Source organism: Manacus candei, unplaced genomic scaffold (genome assembly GCF_025592945.1).
Source record: "Manacus candei isolate 608988 ecotype Guabito, Panama unplaced genomic scaffold, ASM2559294v1 h1tg000028l, whole genome shotgun sequence".
NCBI classification, from domain to species: Eukaryota; Metazoa; Chordata; class Aves; order Passeriformes; family Pipridae; genus Manacus; species Manacus candei.
Window position 1 is genome coordinate 26,714,370 of NW_026138076.1, and position 19,491 is coordinate 26,733,860.

General features: G+C 39.0%; 1 protein-coding gene across 5 annotated transcripts in view; it reads left to right on the plus strand.

Annotated features, from left to right (window-relative positions):
* DCHS2 (dachsous cadherin-related 2) overlaps positions 1-19,491 on the plus strand; it is a 110,742-nt gene that overhangs the window by 50,812 nt on the left and 40,439 nt on the right. For all 5 annotated transcript variants that reach the window (XM_051790612.1, XM_051790614.1, XM_051790613.1 and 2 more), the window contains exons 3-5: positions 2,569-2,800; positions 16,203-16,439; positions 17,761-18,780. In XM_051790612.1, the coding sequence (XP_051646572.1) occupies positions 2,569-2,800; positions 16,203-16,439; positions 17,761-18,780 (1,489 nt within the window). The remainder of the gene's footprint in view (positions 1-2,568; positions 2,801-16,202; positions 16,440-17,760; positions 18,781-19,491) is intronic.

Here is a 19,491-nt window from a genome sequence, read left to right on the forward strand (position 1 = left end):
TGAGTTTCATTTCATGCTGTTCTAACTATCTTTTCAGATGTTTTTTAGTCTTGATCTCACTTCTTCCTTGGCCTTCTTCCCTTAAAAATATTTTTGATTTCTGTTCTAAAGTACCTGAAAGCTGTGGAGCTGCAGAGCATCTTCTGACAGTGAACAGAGCACATTCCTTCCCCTCCTCCAGCCCCCCCTTTTACCTCCTGTAGAGGGTTTCCTTACCACGGAAATCAAGGTACTGGGGAAGAGGTTTGCCCTGAACTGAGGGTGTTGGCAGCGAGCCCACTAGATCTGCACATCTCCATTTCTTCATATTGGCATGAGGTTTCATGATGGTCCCAGTAATTTTTGGGCTGATGCTGGTCCAGTACTCTACAGAGTCCTGGCCCCAGCCACGTGTCCTGGCTGCTGGCTGCCTCTGCAGCAGTGTGAGCCCTGGAAGCATGCCATGCCTGATTTTCTTCAGAAGAAAACGAGCACACCAGGAGAATGCGGGCCAGATCTCCTAGTCTGTGGGTGAAACACAGACACATGATGCACAAGATCATCTTAATTTTCCACATAGTTGGGCCTTCTTGGGAATGTCACTGCCCCCCAGCAGAGGTTCAATACAGAAGAAAAAAACCAGACCAGAACAAAGCAAAAATCACTATGAAAATGTGGAAGTGAATGCTGATAGTATTTTTTGCCCCCAAATATGTCTGAACCCTTGGAGATAAAAAAGCAAACCTTCGAAAATAGTTTGTGGGAGATTGTTATGTGGCAGGGCAAGTCTAAAGGTGTCATATCCAGTCTGAATCACTGAATAGTTTCACAAAGGTCAGGTTTAAGAATAATTGACATGAACAATTAGATTGCAGAAATATGCAACATAGTTGTTTGTGGGTTTTTTTTTTAATATTATAGCTACTGGGACTGCAAAATTAAGTTTTGACTAGCTCAGCATAGTTTGTTGTATATGCAGCAGCATCTGATCTGTGTCAGCAGTTTCTGTAAGTGACTGTTACAAGCACAGTGTGCTCAGCGTGACTTTGAAGAGCATAGGATTCTTCCTCCATCTGTATCTTAATGTATGGCATACAGCATGTGCAGGCTATATATGTGCTGCTTTGTGCCTCTGAACATGTCAGTGACCCAGCACTGCGTGTTAGCTGTGCCACAACAGAGCTGCTTTCTTTTAGAAATGTTTGTAGTTGTTATAGCTGTAAAATAATCTTGGAAATATGAACACCTCCAAACTCATGGAGGGAGTCTGCAGTGAGTACGAGGTAGTGTCTCTGAGAAGTAAATTACCATTTGTTTCACTCGGGGGCCTGTGGAGTCTACAGTTCAACAGCCGCAGGATTGTCTTTTTTTTGCACATTGTCACAAAATTCAGCGCTTTTCCAGAGCAAATCTGTATTTTGCTGTAGTGTAGTTTGATAAGCCAGCTTGCAGTTGCTCCTTGCTTCTCCAGTTTCACTCCAGAGCAAGACTAAACATGGTGCCATGGCTGCCCATGTGGTATTTTCGTGGGCTTTTGGAGGGCACCTGTAGAAGGAGCTTCAGCTGTGTGGAGAGCAGCAGAGCTGCTGGGTTTGAAGAAGCTATGATGCCAAAGCTGCAGCCAAGGTCTGGCTCTTTTTCCAGCTCTTTTTTGTAGGGAAAAGAAACAAGAGCAGAGAAGTTGAGCCAAGATCCCTGGAAAGTATGGTGAGACTTCCTTCTCTGCAAAATCACAAATGCACTGGAAACAATTTTATGTAATTAGTTTTTAATTTTACATCAACATATTGTTTCAGTTATGTCCTTCAGTGAATTTGGTACTGTTCTGTCTTTGTGTACACCAGCTGAAGGTGTGGGTATGTAGGCAAGCACAGGTGCACACATATAGAGATTTAGATGCACACCCCCATATATATATATATATATATATATATAATGTCTAGACACAGGCACATGCTGGATGAGCAGAACCTGCTAGGGTGGTAAATTAAGGATAGGTCTTGCAGGCAGCAGCCTGACAAGTCAGCTTTTGGCTGTCCTGCACTGCTCCTAGTCTGTGTCCCTGATCAATGGTTGAAAAAGCCCATATCCACTGTTAAGATGGTCATGCTTTTAAATCTGAAAGACGCACAGATAGGAGTTATTCCTGCTTTACTGGAGCACCACAGTCACCTGAGGGGCTTGTGTTTCTGGGACAGAAAGCCTTGACTATTATCTGTGAAGGAATAAGTGGGGTGTTGGTGATGACAGTAAAAACATGTGAGCTTAGACTAGTAAGGTTTTTGACATGTGTTGCGCTCATTAGTATTAACAAAACTGACTTTATGTTCAGGCATCACCATTGTAGAGAAGCTGCAGTTCTTTGTGTACTCAGTCAGCCCACTGGAGTTTGCTGAGCACGTAGCTTGCTTGCTTGCAGTATTTTGGGGTATTGTGGATACTGTAAGTTGCTTTTAATGGACACTTTCATTGATCAATATTGTTGCAGCATGCTCCATTTCCTAAGGATAGGCTGAAGCCAGTTGTGCATCATCCAATTTTTAAAATTGACGTTGTTTTTTGTTTTTATCTTTCTGATTTATCCAACAGGGTGGACTGAGTGCCCAAGCTTTTGTTCGCATCGAGATAGAAGATATTAATGATAATCAACCTATATTTGAACAAGACATCTATGTGACAAGTATCAGCAGTCACACACAGCCAGGAACAGAAGTCATCAATGTTGTTGCCACAGACAGAGATTCAGGAATATATGGCCTTGTCACATACGAACTGGTCCCAGGAGAATTTTCTTCTTTTTTCACAGTGGATACATCCACAGGTACTGTGTGAATCTGTGATTCAGAAAGGTGATAGTTACACAACATGCATATTTTCCCTGATTATACTTCTTTGATTTGCAGTCATGTCATACAGTTGAAACTTAGATTCTGATGGAAAATAATTTTAGAGTAAATTGGAGGATTTAGGTTTACCATGAAACCTTTGCATTCACTGGAATGAGGAGAAGAATGGAAAATACAGTACATGCCAGTACAATGAAGGACAAGCAGCATGCCACTTATCCACTATTTTCAGCCCTAAATCTATTCATCCTTGTAAGATATAATCAAAACATTGGCTTTTTACAACAGTATCTGAATTCCTGAAATGTTTAGGTCTTACTCTTGAGGAGCAATAAAAGAACTTTAAAGATGCTTGTCCTTCCATTTTATCTCTCTGTTTTTGTTCTAGTCTCTTCCCTTCTGTGCTAGGATAAGTCCCCATTCTGCTCACAGTCTTACAGTACTTAATCACCTCCCTGTTTGACTCAATGATTAGATTCGTGTCTTTTTCTGCCTTTTACTTCCTGGTATGACACCTCATCCTTCTGGTTTCTGGAGAGAGGTTCAGTGAAGGAGTGATGACAAGAGCAGGAAAACAATTATGGCAAAAAAAATTTTTGTGAATTTTTTCCAAGACAGGTTGAATCTCACAGATTGAATTACTGTACAGCAGCCCCTGTAGTTAGCTCTCTGACCTTAAAATAGTTGTAAACATCAGCTGGAAAGAACATGAGTATTGCATCTACAAACACCCACATTGCCTTTCAGTGAATAGTTGACTAAACTGCAAGTACCATTTTTCTCGAGAGCCAACCCTTGTATATGAACGTATCCTGATTAACAGATGGTCATGGCACAGGTGATTATTTTATATGTTTGAAGATTTTTTTTTGACTGTGGTACATATGTGTATATATTAGCTATTTGGCATACAAAATGTTGCAAGGCTCTATTCTTTCAAAATGATGTCTATTTTTACACAGTTCCCAAAATATTCTGATGAACAGAAGAAACTAATCTGCTTAGGAAGTTGGTCTGCTTGTCTTGGCTTTTTCAGAAGTTATTTAATTGTGGACTTTTAACTACCTGTCAAATCAGATTCTCTGGGGCATAACTGATGCCAAAAATACGTAGGTCAATCAATAATTAGGGAGCTGGCTCTCCACAGGCATTTAACTGGTTATTTTAAAACTGCCCCAGCAGGCTTGTCAGAGAGAACCCCTGTGGATCACATTAGCAGCACAGGCTTTGCAGAAGCCTTTTGAAGGGCCTTTTTCCTTGAATTGTGACCTTTTGACCTCTCTTTCCAGTTTGGCACTTGGTATAGGAAAAATGTCATGCTTGATCATGAAGACTCTCTAAGTTTGTAAGTTATTATTACCTTGTGGATCTATCATGGTGTTTTATCAAAGGCAGACCAAATACAAGGTGAAGTTGGTTGAGGTCATTACTGCTGACATTTTGTGATGATAAAAGCATTTAGGTCAGAGACAGTGTTCCCAACATTATAGTGCTTGGAATCTGTTTGCACTTAATCAGATCTCCTGGGTAATTCACAAGGTTAGACTGTGTCTAATTTTATCTTATTAATATTAATGGTATGGGATTTTTTTTTTTCTGAATAGATTTTTCCTTTTATATTCTTCCACATCTACCAACAATAATGCTTATGCTCAGCCATTGGTGTGCAGAATGATTTTTAAACTCTTCAAAAAAATAAACATTATAAAAAAGAAAAGCCCATTAAAATTACCAGTTTGTCACATAGAAGTTTTTCACTCTTTGTGGATTAGAATAGCTGCAAAAGCTGTTCAGTATTCAGAGGCAGATGACAAGTGGTTCACTGTTAGAGCACAGAGATTTTGAGCTCTTCCTCACTTCTTGTTAGAACAGTGACATTTTCCAGTGTTCATTGTGCTAAAGCTGTCTTCATATTCTCTGATATATGGCCTAATTTATATGTGCCTCTCTGAAGGTTATGTGGGGAACCTCATATAGTTATGTGGGCTGTGTTTTGTGAACAGAGGACAGTGGACGAGTGTATCAGGGAATAGGCATTCTTCAGGAGATGAATCTCCAAACCTGTAAGCCAAACAAGATCATATTGCAGTTTTGGTCTTTTTTCTTCTAATCTTGTGAATGTGCAGTCTGTTACTGATGTGTTCTGCAGGTTTTCCAATTTGCAGTATGGCATATTCTGTTTTATCTGCTCTTTTTATTATTAGAAGACCTAAAAGGAGGCACAGTGATGGTGTTGGAGTATTCCGTGTATTTGCCTTACTGATAAGTTTTATTTTTTTAAATTATTATTTTTCTCACTGATAGAGCATTTAGAAAGGAGGAATGAAAATCAGTGCATTAGTAATTTTGATTTACTATGTTGATTATATGTGTATGTGGACAGAGATATTTTCAGTATTATGAGATTTAAAATAATTAGTAGCTAACAGTTTGTCAAATTACACTATGATACATTAAAATCATATGCAAAATGATGCTGTTCTTTGTGACACGTAATTTCTATTTTGTGGCATCTATATGGCATCTGGATTTGAAAATTTATCTCACTGTAATTTTCTTTGGGGATGTTTTTTGAGCGCTGCACTTAGAATACTCACTAAAAATTCACTTTTCTTCCCCATTCTCTTTCTAATTTTTTAAAGACAAAAGGATAAAACAGTAAAATAAAAATTGAAACCTGAATTCTTCACTGCTATGGCTTGCTTCTGGCTATTGCTTTGTTAAAGCAATTGTATGGATATATCAAGAAAACTCATAGTTTTTCAGTGAGCTGTGTTCACAATACAGGATATCCTATCATCTGGTTAACCACTGACTATATAGAATATATCAATACAGCTTTTGATACATAGATATTATGAGGTTGAGGCACATCCAAGCTCTTTGAAGGGGATCCATGTTTTGTTTCAAGCACTGTGACACATGAATGTTGTATATAGATAAATTCAGTGAGAAGGAATATCCTTCATTGACCAGATAGACATTCCACTGAAAAGTTTTTTGAATTCTAAACGAGTCTTTGTTAGTTATATTTGTTTGCTATTTTAGGTTTTAGACACTGCATTTATTGTTTTTGATATGCTCTTGTACTCATAAATAACATTTATTGTGTTTCCACTTGTGAAAAAGTTGAAGTGAAGTATTTTTCATTTGATTGATGATAGACTGTCCACAAGAAAAACCACTTTAAGAGCTGTGTAGCTAGAAAAATGTATGGGTAGGGAACTGTAAACCAGTTCCTCTGCTAGTTCGTGACTCTTCCTATCGTTTGTTTCTAGTGTTGGTGTAAACAACATCTTGGCTTCATTATGTTGCCTTTTGTAGATATCTGATCCATGCATGATCTATGAACAGTACTTATGAATTGATTAGAACAGGGCAAGTTGAAGAGCTCTTCTGGCTAAGAAACTGTTTCAGCTATGTTTGTTTATTTCCCATTGTTACCTAACAAGCTATCTGAAAGACAGTGTATTTATAGTTATGGCAGAGCTGGTAATTAAAAATGTAAGTCACAGGATACAACCATAAGTGTGGCAGAAAACCTATGCAGTGCTTAACTTTAAGACTTTGGAATTAACAACTGAATTTGTAACCTCTCATTTTGTTACTAGCCAATAATATTTTCCTCCACCCAAGGGCATACTGTTCCACTGATCTTAGTGATGCTCTTTTTGAGAGATGGATAAAAAGATGGTTTTCTTACTGTAGCTCTGGTTCAGGGAAGTTGTTTCAAATAAAAAAAAATTAAGAATAATCTTTGAAAATTGTTTTGGACCAGTGTGACTTCATGTGTCAGTCTTCAGGTAAATGGTCCATTCATAGTCTTAGAACAAATTCCCTAGCTAGTCACTGCGAGCAGAGAAGACTCCCATGAAGGCTAAGTAAAAGGCAGTAGCCAGTGTTTTATCTTCATTTGAAGTTATTTGTGATTTAAACCTAGTATGAAAGGGATGGAGAGAAAGTATCATTCCCACAGTGTACATTACAGCAGTATAAACATTTAACTTAGCTTCTGTTTCTTTCGACTGTATATTTAGGTTTATGTTCTGTGATTCCTATGTAAATTAGATGCCTAAAACAAAGCCTATGACCTTCCTCCTGTGTATTTTTTTGAGACTGTTTCTGTGCACCTGGTGGGTTGACCCTGGCTGGACACCAGGTGCTCACTGAAGTCACTCTATCACTCCCCTCCTCAGCTGGATGGAAAGAAAATTATGATGAAAGGCTCCTGGAGGAGCAAGGAGCAAGACTCAGCAACTACTGTCATGAGAAAAAGAGACTCAACTTAGGGAAATAAATTTAATGTATTGCCAATCAAATCAGAGTAGGGTAATGAGAAATAAAAACTACATCATAAAACAATGTCCCCCACCCTTCCTTCTTCCTGCACTCAACTTCACTCCCAGTTTTCTCTATCTCCTCCTGCCCCATCAGCACAGGGGGATAGGGAATGGAAACTACACAGTTCATTGCAGGTTGTCTCTGCTGCTGCTTCTTCCTCCTCACACTCTTCCTCTTCTCCAGCATTGATTCTTTCAACAGAGTGCAGTCCTTCAGGAACAGAATGATCCAGTGTGGGTCACCTGTGGGGTCACAAGTCCTGCCAGCAAACCTGCACCAGCACAAGTTTCCCACGGGGTCACAACATTCTTTGGGCATCCACCTGCTCCAGCATGGGGTCCTTTGTGGGCTCCAGGTGGATAACTGCCCCATGTGGATGTCCATGGGCTGCAGGGGGACAGCCTGCCTGCTCACCATGTCTTCACCACAGGCTGCAGGGGAATCTCTACTGTGGTACCTGGAGCACCTCTTCCCCTTCCTTCTTCACTGACCTTTGTGTCTGTAGGGGTGTTGCTCCCACATACTGTCACTCCTCTCTCCCAGCTGCAATTGCTTTTGCACAGGTATGTTGTTGGTTTTTTTTTTTCCCTTTCCTAACTTTGTTATCCCAGAGGCACTACCACCATTGCTGATGGGCTTGGCCCTTTGCCAGTGGCAGGTCCATCTTGGAACCAACTGGCATTGGCTCCACTGGACATGGGGGAAGCTTCTGGCAACTTCTCACAAAAGCCACCCCTGTAGCCCCCCTGCTACTAACCCCTTGCCATACAGACCCAGTACAGTGAGATATTTGGAGATTTCTCCATTGACTTGAAGATACTTGGATCAACCTTCTGTTACTTATTTAACCCAAAAAATACGTATTGAGTATGACAGACAAGCCTTGTTACAAGAGTTGGTCAGTAGTTGGACATTAAAAAAGTTTTTCAGCCAAGAAATACAGCTTCTGCAAAATGAACATACTTCTGAGAAAATTTTGATTTGCTAAAAAATGAATACATTTCCTTTAGGATGTGTTGTGATTTCTTTTTAACTGAATAGCATAGGGCATTATGTGACTAAAATGTCCTCCAAAAGATGTACAGCAATCTAGGAGCTGGGTCTGTTGGAGAAAAGTAAGAGGAGGAATACACCTAAAGATCATGCAAGTTTAAGAATGTAAGAATTAATTAACCAAAAGACAGATTTGAGTGCAGAATCTTATTGCTTTAACAGTGCCTGGTAATGGATGCAAAAGGAGGGGTTAAGTGCAGAGCTTGTGCAGAATAGTCCCTCCACTGGTATATGTTTCTTGTTTTGTGTGTATTTTAGTGCTGTACTACTTCCATTACTGTACTATGGCACCATATGTAAATGCAATTTAATGTCAAACTGACTTAAAATAAAACTTTGATTTGGTTCCGAATAGCTTCATTCCAGTTAAGTATGCTGACAAATTTTGTTTTATTGAAGAAAATGGAAATGCTTTTTAACAGTCACATATTAGGAGATTTTAATTGCATGAAAAAGTTTTGCTTTATTTTTATTGCAATACAGGTTGAAAAGTAATGCTGAAATACCAAAATCTCTTTTTTTTGGTGTGGGGGGAAGGGGAAAATCCAAACTTTGCTTAACTGCATGTATTATACAATGTTTAATATATAGCAGATTGCAATAGGCATCAAAGTAAAATGGGGGTGCATCCTTTCTAAAGAAAACAAGGCCATTTTTATGATGATTAATGATGTTTTCATATAGTATTGTAGGAAAAAATAGTTTATTTTTAAACTACTTTTGGCATTTTCCTACAGCATGTAGTACATTTGCTAAACATATGAAGAGATTCACATAAATAACATTTAAAAATAGGAGTGTTTTATTTTGGAACATTTTGAGGCCACTTGTTTTTTTAAACTGCAGTTTCTTCAATTAATGTTCTTCTCATCTTTCATATGATATGCTGCAAATCAGAGACATTGGTTTAGTAAGTGTTCACTTTTGAAGAATTTTGTTTGAGTTAAGAAGGAAAAATTAGCAGTCTTAGCTGAGTAATTTGTGGACGTTTACCTTCACTGAGATCTCATCTAATGAGAAATCTAACATAAAGAATACAGGAAATGGTATATTGTCCTAGAAGCACAAAAATATTGCTGTAGTAAGTGTGAGCATGCTGATTTGGCCCTGAAAGAAAGCCGTTTAGCAGAACAGCATGAAAAAATGTCCATACTGCCAGCTCTTAGTGTATGTGTCTCTTTTTTTCTCTATGAAAAAAAATCCAATAGAATTGACCATCTTCAAAGATAAAAATTCCTACAAGCCATGTGCCAAAAGTTAAACCATACAATGGTGGGGTGACGTGTGTACTTGAGATTCATTGTGCATGACAGAGTGCAAAGCATTAACAAAAATACTCCAGCCCACTCCCCCTTTCTCGCAGTTAAGTCAACGTTACATCTCAAAAACAGAAGACCTCATCAGAAGAGTGAACTTCCATGAGATTGCACAGGTGATGTGGGCTGATAACAAGAAAAATGAAGAAAAGACAAAAATTATGCCCAAACCTCCCATTTTGGAGGAATGTGTGATATTTGTATGGTAAAGTTCAGACAAGCAACACTTTTCTTTGCTAGAGACTGTATGGCTCTTTGAGTACAGATGTATTTAATGTACTTCATGTTCTTAGTTAACCTGGAGAAAAGAAGAAAGTGACAGGTCACACCAAGAGAGCAGACAGCCATGGCAAAATGCCCTCGCACTGTTGTTAGAATGAGTGTAGCAGGGGAGTGTGCATTGTAGAAAATCAATTCATGAAGATTAAGATGAGCATCGGGAATGTTTCATAATATTAATATAAGAAGAGCAAATATATTTTATTTGTCTTATATTAGGCTTCATTCTGTATGTGTCCTGGTACAGTGCATATTTTGGTACAATACCTTCAAAGAAATATAATCTCTGGTTACCATGGCAGGCGAGTTTTGTTACCAGGTTGTGCACTGAGCTATTTTTGGATCTAGAGGCTGGCAGCTTGATTGAAAAGGTCCTTGATTAGAAAGCTGTTTCTGGAAAACTTGAATAAGCTAAGAAAGCAAAGGTGACCTGTTGGTGTGGTGTGGCAGGGCTGGAACTGTGCAGATTGTGTGGGGAAGTCTCTGCCTTTGTCCTTGAAAATACAGCAATTCACTGGGCCAGAGTCCTGCCGACTTAGTGGTGTATGCTTTGATTTCTGGTGTGGGGTTTTTAACCCATGTTTATGTAGGAGTGTTCACTTTTTATGTAATCAGACAGCAAACATGCTCTGAGTTACTATTATGTCAGATTAACTGACCTACAGAGTATGGAACAGCAGGTTCAGTGGCTGGCTTTGAAGGTGAACTAGGGTGATGAACCATATGTACCTCTGCCATCTGCTTGTTGTCTAAGCTGTGTGTCAGATCATGCCAGCTGGCCCATCCTAGGATATATCCTGAAGAAATACTGCTAAAGAAATACTTGAAGAACTACTTCTGGATTCCTGCCTCTGACCTTTAACTCTTTAGAAACAGCACTTAGCAGTTAACCTGCTTGTGGAATAGGGTGCACCTACACAGAAATAACAACAACAAAAATGCCATGAGAAATTTTGTCATTGCCAGAGGATGGCGGATGATGCCAAGTCCTGTGTTTCATTAATGCATTTGCACTTTCTAGGCCAATATTGGCTTCATTTACCTGTCATGGTTCATAGGCACAAAGTGGAGAGCAAGACTTCTTGGAAGTTCATGCCCTACAGTGAGTGAGGAAGTATGAAGCAGATGAAAGAGTTCATAGTCATGATTTTGCCCTTCAGTAGTACTAGCTGTCACTGTACATCCAACCCTCCAAACCATTGTAACAATTTCTGCTAACCACTAAGCACATTGTTCTGCAGCAAAACATTTGTAAATTCCAGCATGGCTGTGCTGAGCAAACCTCCCTTGGAGCAGAGCTGTTCCCAAACTAGAACCTGCAGCGGCAGTTGCTAACATGCAACCAGCATTGCAAATTCTGTCTAAAATGCATATCCATATCATACCCAGGCAGTAGGCAATCTGTATGTCATGCTTTTAATTTATAAAGGTTGGAATCTGCAGTCAGTTACAGCCATGCAGATCTAGTTGAGGAAATGAGATTGCCAAGGTGTCAGTGAGGCTGGATGTTAATGCATCATCTGGTGTGTAATTAGATGATTTTTCACCTCTGAAGCAGAATTGATTCCAGCTCTCTCTCATGCAGAATGAGGAATTAGGCAGAGGTAAAATCTTCAAGGCACTGCAGTAATATAAATAATAAATTTGAAAGATGGGAGTTAAATGCTTTTAAAGGCAGTAGATAAGGCTATTCTTTTATATGGGGAGCCAAGCTGTAAGAAAGAAGGTGGCATTTTTCACACAGTAACTTCTTAAAGTGGACCTGTGCTTGTGTCCATACAGTCTCCTGCTGGGAGCTTTCGTCTTGGTAAAACATTCCTCGCAGAGGAGCTGTCTCATTATTCCCTTTCCATTGTCAGTGTTTATAGAAACTGTTTTTCATAATGGAAGAATATATTCAGTACCACAGCAACCTAATTGTCTTTTAAGTTCTCTGAAGCATGAACTGCAGGATGCAAATGACTGTGGTAGTAATAATAATCATGGCTGGGCTTCGCGAACGAAGATTTGGGAAAGGTCTCTACCCACGTTTGTCACAAGCGCACTGGTGGCTAAAAAGGCCAATACGAGACAGGCATGTCCGATTGCAAAAGGCACAGCAGAAAGACTCCTTAGGTGGTAAATTCTGCAAGGCACGATTTTTTCTGCGTTGCCTTACTGATGGAAGCCTTTTCAACCTAAGGTGACTGAAGGCCCACACTAAGACCTTAAACCATCTTGTCCGGGAGCTGCTCTATGCTGATGACGCTGCCCTTGTCGCCCACACAGAAGCAGCTCTGCAGTGTTTAACATCCTGCTTTGCAGATGCTGCTGAGCTCTTTGGGCTGGAAGTCAGTTTAAAGAAAACAGAAGTTCTCCATCAACCTGCACCTCAGGAAGTCTTCCATCATCCCCATATCACCACTGGCAAATCAGAGCTCAAATCAGTCCAGCAGTTTAATTACCTAGGTAGCCTCATCTCCTCGGACGGTAAGATTGACGGAGAGAGACAACAGGTTAGCAAAGGCATACAGTGCCTTCGGAAAGCTTCATAAAAGTTTGGCGAAATAAACACTTGAAGAAAAGTAAAAGATCAGTGTTTATAGAGCCATAGTGCTGTCTACTCTCTTATATGGATCTGAATCATGGGTCATCCACCGCCACCACCTGCGGCTCCTAGAACGCTTCCATCAACGCTGCCTCCGTACAATCCTAAACGTCCACTGGTCAGATTATGTGACCAGTACATCTGTTCTAGAACAAGCAGCAGTCACAAGTATTGAGGCCATGTTGCTGAGAACACAGCTGCATTGGGCAGGGCACGTCTCAAGGATGAAAGACCACTGCCTCCCTAAGTAATGATAATAAGCCACTGTCTTAATTACGGAACAGGGAAGAAAGGAAAATCATGATTCATCTTCAGCCTGTTATTTAGTGAGACATACCTCTGTCAAGTATGTCACACAGTCACACAAAGAATGTGTGACTTTGACAGTTCCTGCTCCTTGCAGTTAGCCCCTGGTTTCTGTCCTTGCAGTGTAGTGCTAGGGGATCTCCTGCACTGTGCTTCAGCAGACCAGGTACACCTGGCCAGCCTGCTCTGAGGTATGCTGGCAGCTGCTTTTGGCCCAAGTGGTCTTGACTGTCCCTTTTAGTCACAGTCCCACATTTTTCCTAACCATATAAAAAGTGGAATCCCAGATGCTGCTTACTTCTACAGCTTCTTTGCCATTATAGAGCCTAATGAGGCATGTTCACTACCATATGGTAGAGCTATCTCAAATATCCAGTCTGTATAGATTATATATCACCAAATGCAAAGCTAGTGCCCAGTCCTACTAATGCTGAAAGAAACAGAATGTATGTAATTAAAATTTAAAATGGGTTATTAAATTTCTGCATACCGCAGTTTTTGAGGTTGGAAGGAACCATATGTAAAACATATACTTTTTGCTTGGAATCTGCCATTGTTCTTAGGGTGTCTCTGATCCTGTAAAAGAGAGCTGAGTTGGTGAGACGTACTTGCCTATTGCCTTTTTTCCCCAATGGCACAGCGAAAAAATGAAGAAAGAAAGCAAAATCTTGTATTAATTTTCTTTTTTCCTTTTTCTTTTTAACTGGCATGGAGTCTGCTGCAGTCTGTCTAGGTCAGCAGAGAAGGAGTTTTGGTTCTAAAATACTTCTGTTCAACCAGGTCTTCACAAGTCCTGGAGTGGAACACTGTTTGCTACACCCTTTGGTAAAGAATATTCTGAAGTCATTAGTTATTGCTCTGACAGTACGATTTTCAATTTGATCCTTTTTTGTAGAAGTTTTTCAATTTTTCACATACATCTTAGAGTATCCAAAATGAGAACAAGATATTTTTGTCCTTGTCAATAGAAAAATACCCAATTGGTCAAGTAACATACAGTCCACTTGACTGATTTAATTTCATTTGACAGCAGTGGTATCTAAAATCCATGTTTATATATTTAACCTCCGAGGAAAAAATTAAACACCTTTTTCCTTCAAGCTACAGTTGCTCAGATTACCTCAGGTAATGCCAAAAGTTTATGTCCTTGAAGAACTACTTCATTGAGCTGTTTAAATAATCATAAAACTCAATCATCAGAGACAAAAAGAAAGAAAAAAAAGGCCAAAATAAGGTTTATTCTTGGAATTGTATGAATTGTTGGCATAGGAGCTGGATCAGTAGTGAATTCTGAATTCATCTGTATCACTTGCACTTTTACTGTTGTTCATCACACTGGAATAAGTGTCCCTTTTTTCTTAGTGAAAAGCATTCTTCCTTGATCCTGAAGACCCTTTTAATGCAATTTAAGCATGTTAAGACACAGTTTGTTATTATAATGTCCTGGCAGTATATTTGGAAAGTGTAATGCATGCTCATTTGAATATTTATGAGGATTTTATGTGTTTTCCATTATTCTGCTTAAAATGCACTGCAGCAAAATAGTAGTGTGACTTCACCCTAAATTTTGAGAAGTTATATTGTCATTGAATCATGCACTGATGCTTCTAAGACAGTTTAATTCTAGTTTTACCCTGTTTGACCACTAAATGTCCAACTTGGATGACAAACGTCATCCTTCCTAAACTCGTCTTGAGAGCAAGGAAATTACAAAGGTCCTTCAGAGTTTAAAGGTTTGGTTTTACTGAGCTGCTGGAGGTTTTGTGTCTTCACCAGCTTCTATAAAAATCATAGGTGATCTTTTAAAAATACCTTGTTGGTATGTAAAAGGCTGTCCCTATTAGTTGAATCACTTGAATTTGATGCAGCCCTACTCCTTAGCGCACTGTGATTTTATCATTTAGTGTATATTTAGTTAAATTCATTCATTGCGAAGAAAAATTTTCTTGCATTTGGTCATCTTTCATCTTCATTTTTATATTGAAAAACTTTCTTCACAAATAACTCTCTCAGTGTTGCAAAATCTGTGACCACTTAAGGGTCTTAAAATACTAATGGATTTTTGTCACCTCAGAATAAGTGAAAGTGTTCTTCCTCCTGCTCGGTGATAGAGAAGATGTTGGAAAGGATAAGACAAACCAGTATTAATGCTCTCTAGGACATAATTACATTTCTGTATTCCATCCTTTGCCTGGCTGAAAGCACCTGATCTTCCACTATGTGCCTCATGTTATAATTTAGTTATAAAATTTATGAGTAACAACAATACTGTGATTTGCTGTACTGCTTTGTGATCTAGTGTTTATCCCTAAGATTTTAAACATTTATGTTCACTTCATCTAAACCAGACATTTCAAAATGCTCTGAGAGCTAGTTATTTATTTGTGGGTTTATATCCTCATTTATAAAACCTCAATTTGCTTGCAAAGGACAGTGTATGACTGTCTCTTGTGGAATAATTAACAAGTATCAGTTTTGGATAATTGTGGTAGACCATTTTGAACAGCCCGTAGAGAGCTATGGTTTGGATGTTGTTCTCATTGCTGAGACTGAACTGTTCATTCAAACAAAGCTTTTTTGAAGTTCATACAGGCTTTTACTGTAGAAGAAGATGGGACAGGATCCCTGACACGTTCATTCTTTCTGCCATCTTAGGTAGTAATAGTGTGATGTAGGTTTCTGTAGTTATAGAGAGAGTATTTGGAAGTCAGGCATAACTATTTGATAGTACTAAAAACTTTTATTTTAGCAGTCAGAAGAGTGTGTATTTGGAGACAGCTTGTCTCATTCATCAGAGTTGAAGGATGAAAATGTATTTATCTTGAGGAAGGCACGTCCAAAGTGCTGTTATTTTCTTTTCAAAGAATTACTTCATAGAGTTTATATAAAATGTAATTGGTAGCAGCTTGCAAATTCAACAGAACTTAGAATTCACTATTAAAGGGTATTTTACCAGAAATGTGTGATCAGACAGCAAATGATTGTTTCCCAGATATTTTCCATAGAGCACACTGCTCCTAAGGTTTGTATTTTGGGGCTTAAACCATTGTGTGGATGTTTTATTTCAGAAGTTACTTAAGCAGAATGTCTCCGTTACCTGTTTGAAATAAAGTTAACTTTACCATTTGCAAAGATAAATTAATCTTTTGTAACAATAAAGTACTTTTTTCCCCTCAATGCACTTCCAAATTCCTATAGACTAGTACTAGTAAAATTGTGCTTTGCCTAATATTATCAAAGATATAGCTGAATCTGCATTTCTAAAATCAGAATTATGGACACTGTGTTTTGACACAGAACTTGCTGTGTCTCAGTGTCTTTGTGAATTTTAAAGACCATATCATTTGAAAAGAACTTGGCTCTCAAAAAACAAATTGGGAGTGCTGCTTTTTGTCCACGTTATCATTTCTCTAAGGGAAGACATGTTGAAACTATTTTGACAGCCTGCTGAATTTTATCTTACATCAGTGCTCTTTTATTTCTGTGTACTTTCAGGAACTATTTACCTTGTCTCAGTTCTTGGCCACCTGGCACATTCTGCACTCTTCCTGACTGTTTCTGCACGGGATGGGGGTGGCCTTCCCTCTGCCACCAATGCAGCTGTCACAGTAAACATCCTTCAGACTGTTTTGGCTCCTGCCATATTTGAGAGATCGCGGTATACCTTTTCTGTTCCAGAAGGTGCACCTGAAGACAGCCTGCTAGGCACTGTAAAGGCCAGAGAGCCTCCAAGTAAGTTGCATGCTCAGTCAGAGATTACATTGCATTTTTGTTGTGACCATTAACTGCAAATATCTGTAGATTACTTTTTTTTTCTAAACTTCCATGTTATTCATTCAGTCTGTCAAGCAATAAATAGAATTTACTGTTGGTATTTACAGCAACTGGTGTAATCACTGGTTTATCATGGTACTCTTTAGAACAGTTGGAGATTTTTGGTACTCTCCTTGGTGGTCCATGGGGATTGGCAATGGCCTCCATTTTCTTCAAAACGGGTTTCTATAAATGTAAATGGGTGGATGGGAAGCATGTTGTGAAAGTGTAAGGAAGGGTCTGTGTGATGGTCTGGATTGTGTTAAAGTATTAGCCATGCAAGAGACATCTCAGAGCGATAGTCATAATCAGAGAGTATTCATAAGTTTCAGAGGATCTGTATGAAGTGCTGCTGACCACCCCTCCAAATACCGAAACAAAACCCAGCCAACCAAACATAGCCCCACATTGTCTCAAATTAGGCGGAGAAGTCCAGATGAATGTTTATGGGACCTTTTAAAAATGTATTTAATCCACCTGTTTTTTTAATCTTTTGTAAAGGGTTAAAGAGTTAGCTCCTGCCAGTCCATGGTCATAAAAGACCCTGTCCTAAAAGCCATATGTATTTGGTTCCTATGCAGAGCAGTAGGAGCCAGGAGTTCACATAACAGGTTGATGATGATGGATCTGTAAATTTAAAGTGGTAGAGGTTGAGGTTTTATACAAGTCAGGTCCTCCCATTTCCTTCTTTTGGGAAGGACTGTCCTCAGGGTGGAGGTAGCATCTGCGGGGCAGCCTTGATAGTAAGCCTGAATCATTACACAGCTTTTGCTTTAGGTAGCATTTGATGTATGAATGGTCACCCATGAACAGTAAGTTGATTAAAATGCAGTTCTTTCAGAGAACTGCAATCTGTTTCATTCCTTGCTATAGTGAATGCCTGTGGGTAGCGAAATTGCTCCCATAAGACTAATTTGTAAGAGTGTTTTTTCTATATTTTAGGTCAGGGAAAAACAAAAGGCTATTATACCATTTTCTCTATAGAGTTTTATAATAGCAGTGTGATGAAAATCAAACAGTGCAGAAGTGGACAAACTGTGTACATTCATATTTTACTGAAGGGCTCCAGGGAGAGGAATAAGGAAGCATAAAAAGCCCAAGAATGTCAAACATCTGTGTAGCCTACATTTATTCCATTGAATTTAACAGCATGCATTCTTCACAGATGTTCTTACCAACATTCATGTTATCACTTCCAGATATTTTTTTTTATATTTTTTGTTGTTATTTCCATTTCTAGATTCTTTAGAAGTGGTTTCTTACCGAATTTCCTCTGGTGATCCACATGGAAAGTTCTCTATTGATCCCCAGTTTGGCATTATACGCACCAAAAAACAGCTTGATCATGAAACTCAGTCTGCTGTGGTGCTCACCATTCAGTCCCAGCTGGGTAACTCCCCAGTCTACAGTAGCACTCAAGTCAACATATCTGTGATAGATATTAATGACAACCCTCCAGTATTTCTGACCAAATCTGATAAGGTAACTATTTCACATACCCAGCCTCCTGGCACTGCTGTCTATATTGCTCATGCAGAAGACAAAGACAGTGGCCTAAATGGGGCAATCAAATACAGTATTGCAAGTAAGCAGTCAAATGCATTTAGCATTGATCCAAGTCTTGGAGTGGTAAACCTTACTAGGACAGTGTTTGCAGATAAGCAGCAGGAATATACTCTCCACATAGCAGCTGAAGATTGTGGAAGTCCTCCTCTAACTTCTTTGCTGATGTTGACGGTGGTTATTGAAGAGCAGAAGATGGGCCCTACTTTGGTCTTTCAGAACTTGGTGTATCAAGTAGAAGTCAGTGAAGCTACCTCTCCAGGTGCCCGAATCCTTCAGGTTCAAGCCCACTTGCTTGATCCACACAGCGTTACCTCCAATCTGACGTATTTCTTAGAGCCTAGCACTGATTCTGTTGCATTTGGAATCAGCTCTGATACTGGCTGGATTTATCTTCGGAAACATTTGAACTATGAATGTGCACAGATACTAAGTTTTAGAGCCTTGGTCAGCACCTCCGAGGATGAAAACCTCAGGCAAAATGCAAGTACATCTGTAATAGTTAATGTCCTGGATGAAAATGATAATTCTCCCATGTTTATGCATGAGAGCTACTTCTTTGAAATTGAGGAAAATCCAATTCCCAGGGGCGTGGTTGGCACCATTACAGCTGTTGACAGAGACTCAGGAAGAAATGGACAGCTTTCCTATTTCCTCTTGTCTGATGGAAAGTATTTCAAGATGAATTCTAACACAGGTAGCATTTTATGATTTGTAATCTGCCTAATATTGCTTTTGGAAAGGAGCACTCCCTAAGGGTATTGAAGTAAATTATAAAGCTTTCAGGAACTGCTGTGAATCTTTTGGTTTGATATGTGAATATTCTAACTCAGAACTTCACAATTTGGGGAATGAAATAAATCCAATACATGTTCATGTGGAATGAACTTTAGGATTTGATTTTTTTTTTCATGACTTTGTTGAGGTCACTTAGTCATAAGTTTCAGTGTTTGAAGAAATTAAAAGAAGTTTTAAGTTATAGCTTCAGCAGTTCATACAGGGAATTTAATTGCCTGTGATCAAGTAGAGTTGAAAAGTACAGATATCCATAAGTAGCTATAAGGGTACTTACGATGTCAGACAGAGTGATTTAAAATATTTGTGAAAACTTCTGTAATTTACATCAAAACTGAGTTAATGTTGTACATGGCATCACAGAAGTCAAATTGACTGAGAGAAATTTTTCACAGCACAGGGTGTACTCTGCAGTGAGTCTCAAATGCCTTGAGTAATAGATATTATGTTCACAGACCAGAGCATGGAGAGCCTAGATGAAGGGAATCCTCCAAGGGACACAGGCATTGTAAATAATCCAGTTTAGCAAAATGATATGTAGTGAGCAAAGATCTGCTGTTTAAAATTCCTATTCCCAGACGTTCAGTCTTCATGGAGAGTGAATAGGCTTTTC